Source organism: Chiloscyllium punctatum, chromosome 22 (genome assembly GCF_047496795.1).
Source record: "Chiloscyllium punctatum isolate Juve2018m chromosome 22, sChiPun1.3, whole genome shotgun sequence".
NCBI classification, from domain to species: Eukaryota; Metazoa; Chordata; class Chondrichthyes; order Orectolobiformes; family Hemiscylliidae; genus Chiloscyllium; species Chiloscyllium punctatum.
Window position 1 is genome coordinate 84,784,850 of NC_092760.1, and position 20,827 is coordinate 84,805,676.

At 40.6% G+C, this 20,827-nt stretch overlaps 1 protein-coding gene across 1 annotated transcript in view; it reads right to left on the reverse strand.

Annotated features, from left to right (window-relative positions):
* slc17a6a (solute carrier family 17 member 6a) overlaps positions 1-20,827 on the reverse strand; it is a 66,249-nt gene that overhangs the window by 25,763 nt on the left and 19,659 nt on the right. Inside the window, exons 4-8 of the mRNA XM_072592746.1 lie at positions 13,429-13,543; positions 12,202-12,289; positions 12,006-12,092; positions 9,160-9,302; positions 3,344-3,493 (exon numbers count right to left, since the gene is read on the reverse strand). Coding sequence (XP_072448847.1) covers positions 3,344-3,493; positions 9,160-9,302; positions 12,006-12,092; positions 12,202-12,289; positions 13,429-13,543 — 583 coding nt within the window. The remainder of the gene's footprint in view (positions 1-3,343; positions 3,494-9,159; positions 9,303-12,005; positions 12,093-12,201; positions 12,290-13,428; positions 13,544-20,827) is intronic.

Sequence of the window (20,827 nt, forward strand, 5' to 3'; positions counted from 1 at the left end):
AACAAAACATTTCACTGTACCTCGGTACATGTGACAATAATAAATCAAAATTTTAAAAAATAAGTATAAACCAAATGAAACACTTTTAAAATGCAGTCACTGGAACAACGTCATGATGCACAGAACACAAATTGCAAATAGCAGGACCCCAACTCATTGATGAGACAATGACATTTAAGAATGGTGCATAAGGGACAAATAGTGGACAGTACACTGGGGGAGTAACCAATTGTCCACTTCTTTGCATTGTAACATGGGATCTCACATGAACATTTGGAAGGACAAGGTGTTACCATCACTGAATCCCCTGCTGAGGTTTATCATTGACCAGAAGCTCATCTGGGCTCACCACATAAACACAGTGGCTACAAAAGCTACGAATACTGTGGCAAGTAACTCAGCTCCTGACTTCCCAGAGCCTGTCCATCATCTACAAGGCACAACTCAGGTGTATGATGGAGTACTCCCAACAGCTTGAATGAGTGATCCAGCTCCAGAGATTTGACACAATCCAGGACAAATTTTCATTGGGAGCACATCTGCAAGCATTCACTCCCTCCACCACTGACACTCAGTCGCAGCAGTGTGTACTGTCTACAAGATGCACTGCAGAAATTCACCAAAGGTTCTTAGACAGCACTTTCCAAATCCACGACCACTTTCATCTAGAAGGCTGAGGGCAACAGATACTTGGGAACACCACCACCTGCAAGTTCCCCTCCAAGCCACTGACCATCCCGACTTGGAAATATATTGCCATTCCTTCACTGATGCTGGGTCAAACTCCTGTAATTGCCTCCCTAAGTGCATGTGGGTTTACCTACAGCATGAGGACTGCAGCAATTCTGGAAGGCAGCTCGTCATCATCTTCTCAAAGACAAGTAGGGATGGGTAATAAATACTAGCCAGCTAGTGAGGCTCCCTATCCCACCAGTGAATAACAAAAAGGTTCAAATCCCACTGTGGCAGATAATGTAATTTGTGTTCAATAGAAATCTGGAATAAAAAGCTAGTTTAATGTAGCCCTGTCAACTGTTTTTAAAAACCCATCAGGTTTTTTAATATTCTTCAGGCAAAGAAATGTGCTGTCCTTACCTGGTCTGATCTACATGTGACTCCACACCCTCAGCAATGTGGTTGACTTTTAACAGCTAAACAAAAACTGAAAAGAACGGCAGATGGTGGAAATCAGAAGCAAAACCATAAACTGCTGGAAAAGATTAGCACGTCCGGTAGCATCTGGGGGGAGAAATCTCTACCATGGACATGCAATCACTTGACACATCCATTCCCCAACAGGATGGTCACAGGGATCTCCACTTCTTCCTGGAAAAAAGGCCTGAATTCACCACCCTCCTCTACCTGGCCGAACTCATCCTCACCCTGAACAACCTCTCTTTTAACTCCTCTCACCTTCCTGTCTGACCTGAAATGGACACACATCTGGTCCTTATGTCTGTAAGGTTTGGATTGTATGCTTGGAATTTATTTACTGGTATGACTTACTGGTATGATCAAAAAGGTATAAAGATGCTCAAATTTCCTGTTTTCTTCAGAGTTTAGCTTTGGTCTAACAGGAGTGACACTCTCCCTGACGCACTCGAATAGAACAATCACAAACCTGGACCAGTGGTTGATTATTATAAGATATTACAATACTTTTTTCAAGAAATAACAAAGGGGATTTATTAAGGAAGAGTGGTGCACGTGATCATTATGGACTTCAGTAAGGCATTCAACCTCATGGTAGACTGGTTAGCAAAGTTAGATCACATGAGATAGAGTGAGAACCAGCCATTTGGATACAGAACTGACTCAAAACTAGAAGACAGAGGGTGGTGGTGGAGGGTTGCTTTTCAGACTGGAGGCCTGTGACCACTGGTGTACCACAAGGATCGGTGTTGGGTTCACTGCTTTTCATCATTTAAGTAAATGATTTGGATGTGAACATAGGAGGTATGGTTAGTAAGTTTGCAGATGACACCAAAATTGGAGGTGCAGTGGACTGTGAAAAAGGTTACCTCAGAGTACAATGGGATCTTGATCAGATGGACCAATGGGCTGAGGAATGACAGATGGAGTTTAATTTAGATAAATGTGAGGTGCTGCACGTTGGAAAGGCAAATCAGGGCAGGACTTACATACTTAATGTTGAGATCCTGGGGAGTGTTGTCGAACAAAGAAACCTTGGAGTGCAGGTCCATAGTTCCTTCAATGTGGAGTCACAAGTAGATAGGATAGTGAAGAAGGCGTTTGGTATGCTTTCCTTTATTGGTCAGAGTATTGAGTACAGGAGTTGGGAGGTCATTTTGCAGCTGTACAGGACATTGGTTAGGCCACATTTGGAATACTTCATGCAATTCTGGTCTCACTGTTATAGGAAAGATGTTATGAAACTTGAAAGGGTTTAGAAAAGATTTACAAGGATGTTGTTAGGTTTAGAGGGTTTGACATATAGGGAGAGGCTGAACAGACTGGGGCTATTTTCCCCAGACCATCGGAGGCTGAAGGGTGACCATGTAAAGGTTTATAAAATCATGAGGGACATGGATAAAGTAAATAGACAAGGTATTTTCCCCAGACTGGGGCAGTCCAACATTAAAGGGCATAAGCTTAGGGTGAGAGGGGAAAGATTTAAAGGGACCTAAGGGACAATTTTTTCATGCAGAGGGTGGTGGGTATATGGAATGAGTTCCCAGAGGAAATGGTGGAGGCTAGTACAATGACAACATTGAAAAGACATCTGGAAGGGTACATGAATAGGAAGGGTTTAGACGGACAGAGGCCAAGTGCTGGCAAGTGGAACTAGATTTATTTAGGATGTCTGGTCAGCATGGACAAGTTGGACCAAGGGTATGTTTCCATGCTATTTCTCTATGATTGTATGACTCTACGTTTCCTATACCTAAAGTTATGGAGAGATGTGTAAAGAACTGGGCAAAGATACCCAAGAGGACATCTCACCTCTCTCGCTAATTCACCCATTTATGAGACGATCTTCTTGATCCAATACCAATTAAGGCACTTAAATGGTCAACAAGATATGCAAAGGCATTAAATTCCCACTCCCTGATCAGTTAACTTCTTGAAAGTTGAGAATAGTGGCTAGTTGGTAAAGAAGGTGACCTACCTGCTGAAGTGGGGAAGAGAACTCCAATTCCCCTTTGGCTTTCAGATTTTAAAAAACGGATTTGTAAATGGCATTTATTTAGAAGCAAACCCAGAATGTGGAGTTTAATAACAAAGTTTGAGCAATACTTTACTCTTTAAAATGATTGTATCAAACAGAACTGGGCTAAGGGTCTATCCTGCTCTCAACACAAACATTTGGAATGAAAATTACCTTGCTGATTTCAAATCCAAACACTTCTTCAAAGTAGGCAGGTTGGCTAATCAGCAGCAAATAGAAAGTCCAGCTTCTACAGAAATTTGCCACAATTATTGCATAGACTGGCAGAGAGGTAAAGAACTTTCTCCATGGTGTTTTGTATTTCTATAAAATAAGATATAAACATAATTAATTTGGGGTTTTTGTTGATTTTATTACATCAAGTCCACTTATAAATTATAATCCATTTACTGTATTTTTTGTTTAGAAAGTATCAGAACGAGAATCACTGAAACAAAAATCAGTGCCCTCTCCAAACCCAGTGCCCTCTCCAAACCCAGTGTCCTCTCCAAACCCAGTGCCCTCTCCAAACCCATTGCCCTCTCCAAACCAGTGCGGTCTCCCAATCCACTGCCTTATCCAAACCACTGCCCTTCCCAAACCAAGCACCTTCTCCAAATCCAGTGCCCTCTACAAACCCAATGCCCTCTCCAAATCCAGTGCCCTCTCCAAACCCAGTGCCCTCCCCAAACCCAGTGCCCTCTCTAAATCCAATGACCTCGCTAAACCCTGTGACCTTTCTAAATGCAGTGCCCCCTCTAAATCCAGTGTTGAGAGTATGGTGTTGGAATAGCACAGCAGGTCCTGATGCAGGGCTCATGCCCGAAACGTCGATTCTCCTGCTCCTCAGATGCTGCCTGGCCTGTTGTGCTTTTCAGGTACCACACTCTCATCTCTGATCTACAGCATCTGCAGTCCGCATTTCCTTCTCTAAATCCACTGCCCTCTTTAAACCCAGTACCCTCTTCAGACCCAGTGATCTATTTGAATAGATTGCAGATAAGGACTTTACACTGATATTGTTTGAAATAAAATTGATATATCTTGGTTAGTGGAAGCGTCAAGTGATCAACATCCAATTAACACAAAGACTTAATCTTGTTTAAAGCTTAGAAGTTAACTATTTAAATTATTATCCAGTCTGTTCTTACAGCATCGTTTTAACTAATGAGGTGTTAACAATAAAATAATATATATTTAACTGATCTAATGACTTATTATTTCCAAGTTACTTCAGGAAGAATTCTGCAGCTCTGTGGTGAGTGATTCACCTGCTCAATGGCAAATCAAACAAAAGGCTTGCCTGTATAAATAAAAGGTGTTCACTGAGAATAATATGTCACTTGTTGCATTTCATTCTGGGGCTGTAACTTTTCAGATGCTTTCTCATCAACCTGCTCAGAGGTGCCATTGGAGCAGGGGAGACTCGAACCTAGGCCTCCTGAGATAGGGACACTACCACTGCACCATTAGAGCCTTTCAGCTATACCATTTCATTTATCTTCCAAAGAAAGACATTTTATTGTCCAATTAAATAATTACTGCAGGATCTGAATGTTTAACTAGATTGTTCTTTAATGTCTGAAGACATAGTTGCAAACTTGATTTTGTTCTTGTGCAGCTCAAAAAATAATCACTAAAGGAAAGCCCCAGTACTTTCGAAATGGCACTAACAGGGTAAAATCACAGAGTTCTGTTAATATTGAGTTGATTATTATTCTTATACAGTAGTAACACTCGAATGGGATTTCTCCAAGTTTCAAGCTCAGAGTCCCTGTCTGATGCCATCCAACTCTGGTTCATTGTTTGATTCTATTTCAATCTCTTGAGTTGTCTTTTCTCTGAGTGTAGAGACTGTGAGGTCTGCAGATGCTGGAGATCAGAGTTGAGAGTGTGTTGCTGGAAAAGCACAGCAGGTCAGGCAGCATCTGAGGAGCAGGAGAATCGACATTTTGGACCGAAGCAATCCTGATAAAGGGCTCCGGCCCAAAACATTGATTTTCCTGCATCTCGAATGCTGCCTGACCTGCTGTGCTTGTTCAGCAACACAGTCTCAACTCATTTCTCTGGATGTAGCAGGATCTACTGCAAATAATTCAGCTTCCTTCTCTGGTGAAGACCTGTATGATTGATCCTCCTCAATACGTTGACATTCATATATAGGTCAAAAAGTGTAGTGCTGGAAAAGCACAGCCAGTCAGGCAGCTTTCTCCAAATTCGATTTGGGAGTTCAGCTTGAAGTGTCAATTTTCCTGCTCCTCGGATGCTGCCTGACTGGCTGTGCTTTTCCAGCACCGCACTTTTTGACTCTGATCTCTAGCATCTGCAGTCCTCACTTTCTCCCAGTTGACATTTATATGTCTCTGCTATTGCTTGTATACTGACTCTGGCTGGAATTATTCTGTTCCTGCCATTTTGTAGCCCATCCATGTTAGTCCTGTCACATTCAACAACAATTTGTCTGCATTTCCTGTAATATCTGCTGATGTTATGTAACCATTACTAACCCTTGTCTCTTATCATGCTCTTCATTATTGGCTCCCTAAATAACAAGCCATCTGAGGTAAAGTTGGACCGAAGGGTCTGTTTTCATGCTGTACATCTCTATGACTCTATGACTATGACTCTATAAAGTCTGCTCCTGAAATTCATAATATCACCTTATGGATATTGTATTGTAAATCTCTGGTGCTGAACTGAAGGCAAATATCTGTAAAGTCTTCAATGACGAACAACGTTGTCATCTTCTTGAATTAAGATAAAACTAGCAAGTTGGCATGCCTCCCAAATCGAATTTGGAGAATACTTTGCCTGTTGATAAGTATTTCATCCACAGAGGGAACTAGATGACATTCTCCCTCGTCATCTCTTCATTCATCTGTCAGGAATGGGTCTGATATCTCAATTTCACTGAGGCAGAGTGCTGCTTCTTCAACTGACTCCATGATCTCTTGGTTATTGATATTCCTAGATCTTTCCCTCACTTTCCCTCTCAGGCTAAAAAGAGTTCTGTGTACAGGCTGCGATACAGACCTCATGTTCTCATCAAGATTAATCTCACTTGTCAGAGTTGTAACTCCCCAATTCCTTGAAAACTCATCCAAACCCCTCTCTATACTTCACATAAGATCTAGCACAAAATTTACACTCAAACTGATTTGCAAAACACTCAAGACTTGGACTGTTTCTCTATTTAAAAAAGACTCACCATTCTCCTAACTCACTAGAAATTCTACCCTTATATTACAACATTTACCTCTCACATCTTCAAAAAAGCATCCAAGCCATTTAAAGTGCTTTTTTAGATGGGTAAGGATGAACTATTTTGATATATTTTTTGAGATGTCCACTTGATTCTCTATATCTTCATTTCATCCCACAATGCTCTGTCCATGAGATTCCTGCCACTTCCTCAATTGACAAGAGCATTTACTTCGACCATCAACAATCACTGGAACATTCTCATGATTGCTCCCATTAATGGAAACCACATCATCATGATTGGCTATGCTTGTCCTCGCTCTCTGCACCTTCTTCAAACCATCTCACAGTTGTGCTACTTTCATCTCTTTCCTTTACTAATTCTCCAGGCAACCCTCTTTGCTCAGCTTTGCATCTACACTTCTTGACAAAATGTACTTTAGCCACACAATTTGTACATACCCTTCCTGTAGAGAGGCAGCAGACGCCTCTCCCATGATACCCAAAGTTGCTACATCTTTGTGTGTCTCAAACCTCTGATGTATACAGTTACATGTACCTACACTCCATGGCTCCACTTAGAGCCATAGAGTCATAGAAATGTACAACATGGAAAAAGACCCTGAGGTCCAACTCATCCATGCTGACCAGAAATCCTGAATTAATCTAGTTCCATTTACCAGCATTTGATCCATATCCCTCTAAACTCTTCCTATGCATGTACCCATCCAGATGTATTTTAAATGTTATAATTGTACCAGCCTCCACCACTTCATCTGGCAGCTCATTCCATACACCCACCACCCTCTGCATGAAAAAGTTGCCCCTTAGGTCCCTTTTAAGTCTTTCCTTCTCACCCTAAACCTATGCCCTCTAATGCTGGACTGCCCCAACCCAGGGAAAAGACCTTGGCTATTCATCCTATCTATGGCCATCGTGATTTTATAAACCTCTATGAGGTCATCCCTCAGCCTCCGACGCTGCAGGAAAAACAACCCCAGCCTATTCAACCTCTCCCGACAGCTCGAACCCTCTAACCCTGGCAACGTCCTTGTTAACCTGAGCTTCTCTCCTGCTGGTGGTGAAGGTGAGACTACATTTCTTGTGAAATTGTTCATCCAATGCTTCAAGCGCAGCTGACTTTTTCAAAGTTTCATCCAAGGTTAATCCTTCTCCCAACTCTTGAAGCTTATATTTCAAAAGTCCAGCCTTCAACGTTGTACTACCATTATCCATTACCATCTACAACCATTATCTGGTTATCCATATGTCTGATTGCAACTATCTAAAGCCTACCACAAATCAAGTACAGATTAGGCCTTTGTTTCCTCCTGTTTCTGTCTCATTTGCCAAAAAACATGTCTTTCGGGTTTGGCATTTGACCTCACAAAGTTTTCATTGCATTTTCCTATTCTGCTTTTCTCCGACTCAAGCAAAATCTTGAAAGTCTCCTTCGTTGAACGTGAATAAGACTGTGCTTTCATCATGTTTTCTGTACCACCAGGCAAAAACAAGCCCTGAATGTCAGCACATGTTTCAAACACACAATTTCAGCCATAATTTCCATTTCAAGCCAACAGTCCTATCACCAGCTAATATATCAACATGCTTCTTTGCTAGAATGGCAGACACATCGGCTCCACCAAATGTCAAGGCACAATCCCTAAATGTCCCTGTATTTACCTATATATTGTTGTTCAGCATTTCTCTTAATTGTCAATGTTATGTCACGGGCTGAAAGAACCTCTTGAAGTCACTGCTATAACTTTAGTGAAGAATATGAAAACTCAATGGAAATTGTTTCGTGTTGCTGCTGCATGTGGACCTTCGATGCATTACACAACATACTTTCAGTTTCTTTCCGGAGTACCATGTTGTAACTAATACTCAAGTGATCACCCTGACAACATCCTTAAATCACCATGATATTTAAAATAATCAGTTATAAAAATGCCCAAGCAATTTGTTGTTTTATTTTTAAGTCTAAGAGCTGATGGAAAAGTTCTTTCTTCCCCCATCATAATTCCAACAGGCACTGAAAATAAATGTGTCCAAGTGTTGAGCTCTCAGTGCTCTCAGTTGAGCTCATAGTGTTTAACTATGTAAAGGAAAGCTCTTTATACATGTTGGTGTATGTAATAAAACATATAAAGTCCTGATGGACGGGATAGGCTAGATGCAGGAAGAATGTACACAATGCTGGGGAAGTCCAGAACTAGGGATCACAGTCTGGGAATAAGTGGCAAGCCATTCAGGACTGAGATGAGGAAGAATTTCTTCACTCAGAGAGTTGTGAACCTGTGGAATTCTCTCCCACAGGAGGATGTTGGAGCCAGTTTGTTAGATATATTCATGAGGGAGCTGGACATGGCCCATGTGGCTAAAGGGATCAAGGGATATGGAGAGAAAGTGGGAATGGGATATTGAGATTGCATGATCAGCCATGATGATAATGAATGGTGGGGCAGGCTGGAAGGGCTAAATAGCCTACTCCTTCACCTATTTTCCGTGTTTCCATGTTTCTAATTATAAAGCTCAGTGCTAGTGTTAAAAAAGAGTATACATGTTACAAGCAAATAAGGTACAGTTTCAACTTGGGCATAACCCATGATTCAGGACAACATTGTGTCCAAAATTCCCTACTTTGAGATGCCCTGATGGAGAAAATTTAATCAATGCAATTACGCACACACAGAGCTTTTGTGCATATGTTTGAGTTTCTACAGCTGTGTTTGCGTTTAATTAACTTAGCATTCCCAAAAATTAAGTTTGTATAAAAATATCCATACATCTATTCCTCCAATAAGTTTGGCACTTTCTCCAATGCTCTCTTCAATATAGGTGCGTTCCTCATCTGTGATAGTTGGATGGGCTGCGGGGCTTTCATAGGATACCAGAATCCAGAACATATACCACACTATTCCAAGTGATCCTAATTCAAGAGGAAAAGCAAGAAGTATTAAATTGTGTATAATCAGAAGTTAAATGTTACTGCACAAAATACTCCTGTTCTACAACAGATCAATTGCTAGTTATTTAATATCTTGTTACTTAAGTTCACTCAAATTGTTAGCATCTGCAAACATCTAAAGACAGTATGACTGCTGGGCAACTGAAATATGTACAAACAATTGCTAGAAGTACACAGCTGCACTAACAATATTAAAAAAGGGGAACAGTACAATATCTTAAGAGATTAGTGAACATATCAAATCATCTCAATACATTTAGCAAGGTATCGCACACAACATGCAAGTACATTGAACAATCATGGATAGTGGAAAGGCCTCAGATTAATAAATAGTTGAGTAAAAATGGTTACCACATTTTGAAGGCAGACTCTTGCTAACTCAGTTTCCTCTGACTCAACTTTGAAACATACTTGAGAAATTTTCTTTCACTCGTTTATCTAAAATATTTTTTTTTGTACTTATGCACATGATCCACTCTGCTCAAAAACTTCTCAACAATAATGTTCTGAATCTACACTGATGGTGGATCAACACCCATGGCCAGTATATTGTAAAATTACCCTGTAGATAATGATACTTAAATTTTTCAATTAAAAATAGCTACATGATAAGGGAGATATCCATGACTTCAGATTTACATGCTGTGTTTTTTTTAAACAGACCATGGGAGTGCCCTTCAATTTACTCCAGAAGATAACCAAACCAGGAAATGCTGAAGAAACACAACAAGTCTAGCAGCATCCATAGAGAGAAAAACAGAGTTAATATTTCAAGTCCAATACTTTTGTAAATCCTGATAAAGGGTCACTAGATTTGAAATGCTATCTCTGTTTCTCTCTATAGTTGCTGCCAGACCTGTTGAGTTTCTCCAGTACTTTCCTTTTTGCTTGAGATTTCCGCTATGCAAAGTATTTTTTGTTTTTAATCTGCGAAAGTAACTTTTCTTGCTGGTCAGGAATCGTTATAGAAATAATGCTGTCTGAAGATGTGCAGGTTAGGTGAATTGGCCATGCTAAATTGCCCATAGTGTTCAAGGATGTGTAGGTTAGGTGCATTAGTCAGGGGTAAATATAGGGAAGGGGGAATGGCTGTGGGTGGGTTACTCTTCAGAGTGGACTTGTTGGGCCGAAGGGCCAGTTTCCACACTGGCCCTCATGTGAGGCATGATAAAAGTATTCATCCAGTTTGAAGAACTAGTTTGATTATATAAACTATATTAGCACATTTGTATTCTACAATACCTCAGATTAAAGAATTTTACAATGAAGAAAGGGACCATTAACCCATTTGGGTCACTACTGCCTCTTTTAAAAGGGACTCAATACAACTCCCCCCACCCCTCCAGTCCACCACTGCCCCCCTCCCCCCCCCCCACCCCGCTGCTTCATTCTTCTCCCATAGACATGATTTTTTTCCCTTTTCCCATCAATAGCAAGCTGCCTTTTGAAATTTCTTGTTGAATCTGCTGCCATCATTATTTCATTCAATGTGTTCCAGATCATAAAAGCTTGCTCATCTCACTTCTGGCTAATTCTCTTCCATCTGCATCCTCCAAATACTGATATATTCACTTTCATCATATTCATTTCAGCGGAACTTACCTTCTTTTAAACACATCTAATAAATCTTCAAATCTTCTCCATTGCAGTGTTTCCACAGAAATCTAGATCCTTAAACCTGGCATCATTCTACTTTTTCCACAAGTGTGGTGCCCATAATTGAACACAAAGGGGTAGAAATTCATTTTCATAGGATGTAGGTGCTAAAGAGGCATTAGTGAATTAGCCACCCACCCAATATTCAATTCCATTAAGTTGCAATAGTACTGAGTTCCAAGTGGGTGATTTAAGAAGATGATAATTTGCAATAGTCAATTTTGTGCAATGATCCATGATGAGCTTCAACCACAATATTCCAGCTGAAACCTAACTAAGGTTTAGCAGAACATTCACGTCCTCTTACTCTATCAAGTCAGAAATCTCATTCGCTTTCCCAATGTTTAAATGCAGTCATGAAATGATCTCTATTAGTATATTTCTAAACAACTTTCTAGATTATTTTTAGAAATGACACTGAAACTTCTATTTTCTCGAAGAAAAACGCTCTGAAACTGTTGACTTACTTTACAAGTTGTAGTGATGTAGTTTCAGAGTTACCTGTTTTAAAAAGCTTTTCATAGGCTGTAGGCATCACTGGCAAGGCTGGTGCTTCTTGCCCAACTCTAACTGAACTTTTATTGAGGGCCTTTCTCAGCTAACTCACAGGGTGGATAAGAGTCAACCACATTGCTGCACATTTGGAGGTACAGGTAGGCTAGACCAGGTAAGTGGTTTTCTTTTCCTTAAAGATCATTTGTGAAAGAGATGGATGTTTACAACATTTGCCTAATAGTTGCATGGTCCCATCAGGTTCGCTGTTATTTCCAGAATTTTATTGAATTCAAATGCACCATCTGACATTGTGGGATTCAAAGTCACATCCCCCGAACATTAGCCTCTAGATTAAAACTAAACCATTCACTTCCTATATTTGTATTCATAACCACAAATGCAGAAATTAATAAAAGAAGGAAGGGCTCTTTTTACATTCTGAAGCCTGATGGCAGGTTGTATTTGGGGCATATTGACTGACAACCATTAATTTCATTGGAATATAGAACTTACCGTACACATAGAAAACTGAGGGCCATCCAGTGTATTGCACCAGTATCCCAGCTAGAGGCATCGCAACAACTGCTCCGGCATATGAACCTGCAAGAAAATCAGTGTGAAACAGTACGCAAACAAGATCCCAGTCAAAGGTTACTCTTCAAACTTTTAAATCTTTTGAAAAATAACTTAGAGGAAAAAAGATAATTACCACAAAATGAAGTGGTTGCCAGTCTGCTTCTCTCCAATGGCGGTGCCCACTTACTCCAAATGCCATGGCAGGCTGGGTACGTGACTCCCTGCAAACAGACATCAATTATGTTTTTACACAGAGCAAAAGTTTCAGAGAGGTCTGTAATTTTGCTATCAGTCAACAAAGCAAACACCAATATGTTTATTCTTTCAGAAGTACTAATGCAGACAAAACAGAGAAAACTTCATTAAAGATTTTATTTGAGAGGGGCAATATCTTGCTGTTCAGTTACTGTTATACTTCTTTGCAATCACACAGTGATTTCTCAAACTTACCTTCAACACTTTAATAGTCAGAGTCATAGAGATGTACAGCATGAAAACAGACCCTTCAGTCCAACTTGTCCATGCTGACCAGATATCTTAGATTCATCTAGTCCCATTTGTCAGCACTTGATCCATATCCCTCTCAAACCTTTGTATTCCTGTGTCCATCCAGATGCCTTTTAAATCTGGTAATTGTACCAGTCTCCTCCACTTCCACTAGCAGCTCATTCCATACACGCACCACTCTTTGTTTGAAAAAGTTGCCCCTTAGTTCTCTTTTAAATCTTTTCCCTCTCATCTTAAACCTATGCCCTCTAGTTTTTGACTCTCCCATCCCAGGAAAAAAACTTTGTCTATTTATCCTATCCATGTCCCTCATGATTTTATAAACCTCTGCAAAGTCGCCCTTCAGCCTCTGACACTCTAGGGAAAACAGCCCCTGCCTATTCAGCCTCTCGCCATAGGTCAATATCGCAAAAATGAACCTGAGAAACCAGACATCTGTATTCTTTCAAAGTACTCTGCAAAACCAATTGAATTGCAATGCTAATTAAAATATTGGCATGCAGTTACAGTTATTAGTTTCCAGTTAGTACCCCAACATGATAACGTATAATCTGGAATAAAACATTACCACCTCAGCAGTATAATTAGCAGCAAGAACAATTGTAATTGTTGGGAACTAAAATAGCAAAGGTTGAAAATGCATGAAAAGTCAGCCAACATCTATAATTAGGTCAATGTGTTATGGGAGTGCAGCTTTTACCAGTTTAAATGGATAAAGCGTAATGGACAAGCTGCAAAACGTCAGAGGCAAATGTAGCATTCTTCAGAGCTGACGACATTGTATCACAGTCACTCCTTGGGATTCTGTGAATTTATTGGTGTTGCTCCTGTACCCTAGGAGAGTTAAACATACCTCTACCAGTCCCTGCAGGATCCTGACGAATATCACAAAACCATAGTGCACTTTAGCTGCAGATGGGATAAGCATATTGAGAGTCGAGGTGAGAAAGATGGCAGCGCCAAATACTCTGAAATAGAGCAGAAGAAATATTTCTATCAGATATATTTTTCTTACAGGTGGTCACTAATACTTTCCAATATTAGTTTCTGAGATACAGTCCCTTGGGTAAAGTATTTCATTTAGTTATTTTGAGTATCTACACAATTAATATTTACATAAACAATTTGCACATTAGTTTGTGAACACTAATGTTCTGATACTGATAACTTTGTTGTTATTTCCTGAACCTTAGTAACAGATTTTACAACATATCTCCAGTGATTTCTGTTTCTGTTTGCTTCTGGCCTAGAGGTAGGGACACTATCATGTGCTACAAGAAGAACCTCCTTAGGAAGGATAGATTGACCTTTGGAGGGAGAGCAATATGAACTCACCAGAATAATACCTGGACTCAAACGATTAAATTAAAGTTAGATTACATAAACTCAGACTGTGATCTTCGAATTCAATGGAATAATTTGATCATTTTATTCAAAAATATTCAATACTACTGGGGAGGCTAGGACTATGAATGACATTCCAAAATTAGTGCCAAACCACGCAGGAGTATAATTAAAAATCACTTTTAAATTAATTGTGGTAGAAAACTTGAAATGTTCTTCCACTCTGGAAACTAATTCTAGATCATTTATTGATTTTAAATCTGATATTAATAGATTCTTATTAATCATAGGAATTAGGAGATGTCAATCAGATTGTAGAGTGAGGCCACAGATCAGTGAGGTCATATTTAAACAGCAGAGCGGGTTCAGGGGGCTAAATGACATCCTTTTGGTCCTATTAATGTGACAGCATTGAAACTTCAGATGAAAGCAACAACTGCATGAAATCACAGAGCAAAAGTGAGGACAGCAGATGCTGGAAATTAGAGTCTAGAGTGTGATGCTGGAAAAGCACAGCAGGTCAGCCAGCATCTGAGGAGCAGGAGAGTTGACATTTCAGGAAAAAGCCCTTCATTCCTGATGAAGGACTTTTGCCTGAAATATCGACTTCTCTGCTCCTCGGATGCTGCCTGACCCGCTGTGCTTTTCCAGCACCACGCTCTCGACTGCATGAAATCACAACCTGATACTCAACTTAAAATTCTATGGTCCAATTACATTATTGTTTTCTCAGACTGCATTAAATATAATATAAATTGAATCGATCTTACATAATCTGAAAAGCTTCATTATGCAGTAAACTGGAAAAGCTAAATAAATATTAATTTATAAAGTATTGTACAGATAATGCCAGCTGCTTCAGGCACTGTTCGGTCGGTTCTTTTTCCTTCACTCGTGGGCATTGAAGCTGGCCAGCATTAATTCACTGTCCTGAGTTGTCCTTGAGAAAGCTGCCTTTTTGAAACTCTGCAGTCACAATTAACCACATTTTGCCTGAAATGTCGACTTCTCAAGTTTTCTCCCACAATTAATTTAAAAGTGATTTTTAATTATACTCCTATTTAGAATAAAATGATCAAATTATTCCATTGAATTCGAAGATCACAGTCTGAGTTTATGTAATCTAACTTTAATTTAATCGTTTGAGTCCAGGTATTATTCTGAATTCATATTGCTCTCCCTCCGAAGGTCAATCTATCCTTCCTAAGGAGGTTCTTGTGGCACATGATAGTGTCTCTACCTCTGGGCCAGAAGCAAACAGAAACAGAAATCGCTGGAGAAATTCAGCATGTCTGGCCAGCTTCCGTGGAGAGAAAACAGAGCTAATGTTTCAAGTCCAGTGACCTAAAGGATTGTGGTTCTGTATAGTTTAAGCATGGATCCTACGCTAAAATATCAGCCAAGTACTCATAAAGGCGAACAGCAGGACTGTGATGGATATGTTCCAATGGCAAAAGTGAGGACTGCAGATGCTGGAGAGTAGAGCCGAGAGTGTGATGCTGGAAAAGCACGACAGGTCAGGTGGTATCCGAGATGAGAAGAATCGACATTTCAGGCAGAAAGGCTTTCGCCCGAAACATCAATTTTCCTGCTCCTCAGATGCTGCTTGACTTGCTGTGCTTTTCCTGTGCCACACTCTCGACACTATAGTCCAATAGCAGTCATTTAGGAAACCACACATAAGAGGCCACTCCATTAAGGATGGTGGCCTGTCTCTCTCGGATAATAATCTGATCTGAAGACCAGCAACATAGTGGCCTTAGCAGTGACACGTGTAGTACACATGGAGGAAACCACCAGGATAGGATGTCCTCATAGATCTAGCAGAAGATATTGATAAGCATGGGCGAGATGGACAGTCCGGGTGACTGGGGGTGAAACTCCAGTGGTTATTGAACACACAGATGCAACCACTGCCATTGGAGAGTCACTCTGGACCACAGACCTCCAAAAACAAAGCTTCCCCTCTCAACAAGGAAGGCAAGAAGCTACTGACGGCCACTTCTAGGAATCTCGCAGACTTGCTGTGTGATGGCAGCCATTCTGACTGTGAGCAAATCCCAAAGGGGTCATAAAATTGCTGGCAATAAACCAATTAATTTGCTTCATTGTCTCCAGATGGTAGGCAGGCAAGCTATTGCCATTCTTACATTTCATCCATTGTCATTCTGGCAAGAACATGTCTCACTTCCATCCCAACACACCTTCCACTGCAATTTTAGCACCTCCTGTGCCTTCCAAGCCATCTCCAAAGGACTGATCATATTCAGTTACATAGGTTCCAAAGTGTCTAGGGACCTCCACTTTTTCCACATTTGTGTTATTCAGGAAGTACTCCATTGTACATTTTTGAATGTCAAGAGTGGGTGATCTTACATTTGCCTAGATCGGAATTAATTTGCCATAGTCTGCCCATTTACTGAATCCTTAAGTATCCCTTTGTAATTGTATGTGCCAGTTTATATTACATATAATGCCTTCTGTCTTTTTGCCATTCACAAACCTGGGTGTGTTGAATACAAGCCCATCATCTAAGTTGACAATAGATACTATGAACAGATGTTGTTCCAATATAGATGCCTGCAGGACAGCACTAGCCTCATTCTACTAATCTGAGCACCTGTCTAATGCCTCTACTTTCTGAGTCCTGCAACTCAGTTAATGAAATTCAACATTAGCTTCATAGTTTGCCTCAGATTTCATGAGCCTTGACCTTAGCAAACAGCCTCTCATCAAATGTCTACTAGAACTCTACCTTAATTACATCCACAAGTATTCTTCCATCAACTATATTACTCATCTCTTCAAAAAAAATCCAATCAAGCTTGTCAGGCACAACAAAACCTGTATAAATCAATAAGTCTCTCAGATGGTATTCTCATTTGAGGGCCTGCCAACAACTCTTTACTAATCCATGATGGCTTCTCCGATCAGCAGCAATTTTTTAAAAGTGTTTCAGAGTATTTATTCACATCATACTTAATCATAGACTCAAACAATCTCCAGTCAACAGGTGTCAGACCAACTGGTCTTTAATTTTTCATCATTTGCCTTCCTAAATAGTGAAAGCATGTGCTCAGTTTTGGTGATTCAAGACAATTTTGGAAGATTATAGTTAGGGTATCTGTAATTTTCTCAAGGATTTCCTTTAAAGCCCTTGGATGAAAAACATCTCAACAGCAGCAGAGAAAGTATTTAACCTCTGAGTCTATTCTACTATTCAATGAAATCGTGATTGATTTGGACCTGGGAACGTGCCAATCTTGAATACTATCATTTCCTGCAATGGTGTTATTTTGTTTACCTTAATTTTAGTGAGTCTCCGCCTTAATTCCCACAGAGAAAAGGGATAGTATTAACAAATCTAGAGCCACTCGATTATGCAGAGGCATACAGGGGAAGATAAAGCAGAAGAAAATAGGGCTTAAGACTATCTCAACATGTAATATTTTAGGAAATTTGGAGAGTATAGAAAGCACAGGGCTGAAATTAAAAATGAAATTAGGGAAGTAAAAAAGAGGGGAAGGAAGATTAAGAAAATGCTTTATTTTACATCAAGATCAAGAGATAGACCATAAGATATAGGAGCAGAATTAGACCATTCAGACCATATGGTCTGCTCCACCAATCGATCATGGCTGATATATTTCTCAACCCTATTCGCCTTCCTGCTCCCCACACTCTTAATTCCCCTACTAATCAAGATTTATCTATCTTTGTTTTAAATCTCAAAGACATATCCTCCACAACCTTCTGCAGCAATGATTCATCGCTGTCTGGCTGAAGAAATCCCTTCTCCTACTATTGGAAACATCTTCTCCACGTCCACTCTATTTAGGCCTCTCAGTATTCTGACAGCGTTAATCACTTGGAGAGGTATGGAATAATTTATGGTAGTAAGCATGATTTTGTTAAGGCTGTGATGTGTTTAACTAAGGGAGCACTCTCGACTCTCTATTCAAATGGCAGTCATTTAAGAAACCACACATGAGAGGCCAATCCATTAAGGATGGTGGCCTGTCTCTCTCGGACAATAATCCAAACTGAAGACCAGCAACATAGAGGCCTTAGCAGTGCCACATGTAGTACACATGGAGGAAACCACCAGGATAGAATGTCCTCATAGATCCAGCAGAAGATATTGGTAAGCATGCGTGAGATGGACCGTCCAGGGACTAGGGGGTGAAACTCCAGTAATTATTGATGACACAGATGCAACCACTGCCATTGGAGAGTCACTCTGGACCACAGACCTCCAAAAACAAAGCTTCCCCTCTCAACAAGGAAGGCAAAAAGCTACCGATGGCCACTTCTAGGAATCTAGCAGACTTGCTGTGTGATGGCAGCCATTCTGACTTTGAGCAAATCCCAAAGGGGTCATAGAATGGCTGGCAATAAACCAATTAATTAGCTTCATTGTCTCCAGATGGTAGGCAGGCAAGCTATTGCCATTCTTACCATTCATCGTTATACTGGGAAGAACATGTCGCACTTCCATCCCAACACACCTTCCACTGCAATTTTAGCACCTCCTGTGCCTTACAAGCCATCTCCAAAGGACTGATCATATTCAGTTACATAGGTTCCAAAGTGTCTAGGGACCTCCACTTTTCCCACATTTCTATTATTCAGGAAGTACTCCATTGTACATTTTTGAATGTCAAGTGTGGGTGATCTTATATTTGCCTAGATTGGAATTAATTTGCCATAGTCTGCCCATTTACCAAATCCTTAATTATCCCTTAGTAATTGTATGTGCTAGTTTATACTACATACAATGTACTCTGTCTTTTTGCCATTCACAAACCTGGGTGTGTTGAATACAATCCCATCAACTAAGTTGGCACTAGATATTATGAACAGATGATCTTCCAATACAGATGCCTGCAGGACAGCACTAGCCTCATTCTACTAATCTGAGCACCTGTCTAATGCCTCTACTTTCTGAGTCCTGCAACTCAGTTAATGAAATTCAACATTAGCTTCATAGTTTGCCTCAGATTTCATGAGCCTTGACCTTAGCAAACAGCCTCTCATCAAATGTCTACTAGAACTCTACCTTAATTACATCCACAAGTATTCTTCCATCAACTATATTACTCATCTCTTCAAAAAAAATCCAATCAAGCTTGTCAGGCACAACAAAACCTGTATAAATCAATAAGTCTCTCAGATGGTATTCTCATTTGAGGGAGGTGATGGCTTCGTGGAATTGTTGCTGGAGTGTTAATCCAGAGACCTAGGTCATTTTCTGGGGACCCAGGTTTGAATGCAGCATATGGTGGAGTTTCAATTGAGCAAAAAAATCTGGAAATAATTATTTAACGATGACCACAAGGTCAATGTCGATTGGCAAGAAAATTCATCTGGTTCACTAATGACCTTTAGGGAAGGAAACTGCCATCCTTACCTGGTCTGGCCTACATGTGATTCCAGACCCACAAATGTGTGTTTGACCATTAACCGCCCTCTAGACAACTTGAGATAGGTAATAAATGCTGGCCTGGCCAACGACAGCTCAACCCGTGAAGGAATAAAAGGAAATAACCTCAGTTCTCTTTGACATCCTCAAAATCCCAAATTTTTGAGTAAGTCAAGGAGGATTGATATGATTTGATATTGTTCACATTAATTTTAGAAAGGCATTTGGCAAGGTCTCACAAGGCAGACTGGTTGGGAAAATTAAAGCCCATAGGATACAGAAGCATGTTGTAAGTTGGATCCAAAATTAGTTCCATGACATTAAACAATGGGTAATGGATGACTTATGCTTTTGTGAATGGAAAGTGGTTTTCAGTGGTGTATTACAGGGCTCAGTATTGGGTCTCATGGTGTTTGTGGCACATATTAAAGATTTACACTTAAGTATGGAAGGGCATGATTGGGAAATTTGCAGATCGATCTTGTTGATAATACAAGGGATAGGTGTTGACAACACAATGATATCAATCATTTAGTTGAGTGGACAGAAAAGTTGCAAATGGAATTCAATCTGGGGAAGTATGAGGTTATGCACTTAGGAAGGATAAATAATGTGCAGGAATACAAAATATGCTGAAGGATATTGAGAGGATAGAGGAAGTGAGAGACCTTAGAGTGCAGGTCCACAGGTCCTTGAATGTGGCAGAATAGGTAGGTAAGGTAGTAAAGAAGGCACATGGGAAGCTTTCGTTCATTAGGTAGCTCTGTCGCATCTGCTCAGATGAGGAGACATTCCATTTGCTAGCCTCCCAAATGTCCACCTATTTTGAACAACATGCTTTTCCTCTCTCTGTCTTTCCAGACAGCCCTCCGCTGTACAACCTCCATTCCCTGTTCCACTGCTCTAAACCCATTCCATGCAATAAAGACAGAGTCCCCTTTGTCCACACCTATCACCCCACCAGTCTCCGCATCCAACACATCATCCTCAAACATTTCCACCAACCCCAAATAGACCCCACCACCAAGAACATCCTTCCCTCCCCACCCATTTCTGCCTTCTGTAAGGAACGTTCCCTCTGATAGTCCTTAGTCCATGCCAGCCCCTCCACCGAACCCCCAGGTACCTACCCCTGCAACCAGAAAAGATACACAATCTGCTGATACACTAACCCTCTCGCCTCCATCCAGGGCTCCCCAACCCTTCCAGGTGAGATAGAGGTTCACCTGCCTCGCTTCCAACCTGGTTTACTGCATCAGGTGCTCCCAATGTGGTCTTCTCTACATCAGAGAGACTGAACATAAACTTAGGGAACGGTTCACTGAGCATCACAGTTGGGGCCAATCAGACCTCCCAGACACTGCCTATTTCAATTCCCCCAACCACTCCCTTTCCGACATGACCATCCTTGGCTTCCTCCCTTGCCAAAACAAATCACAGCTCCTATTGGAGGACCAACACCTTCTGTCTGGGCACCTACACCCTA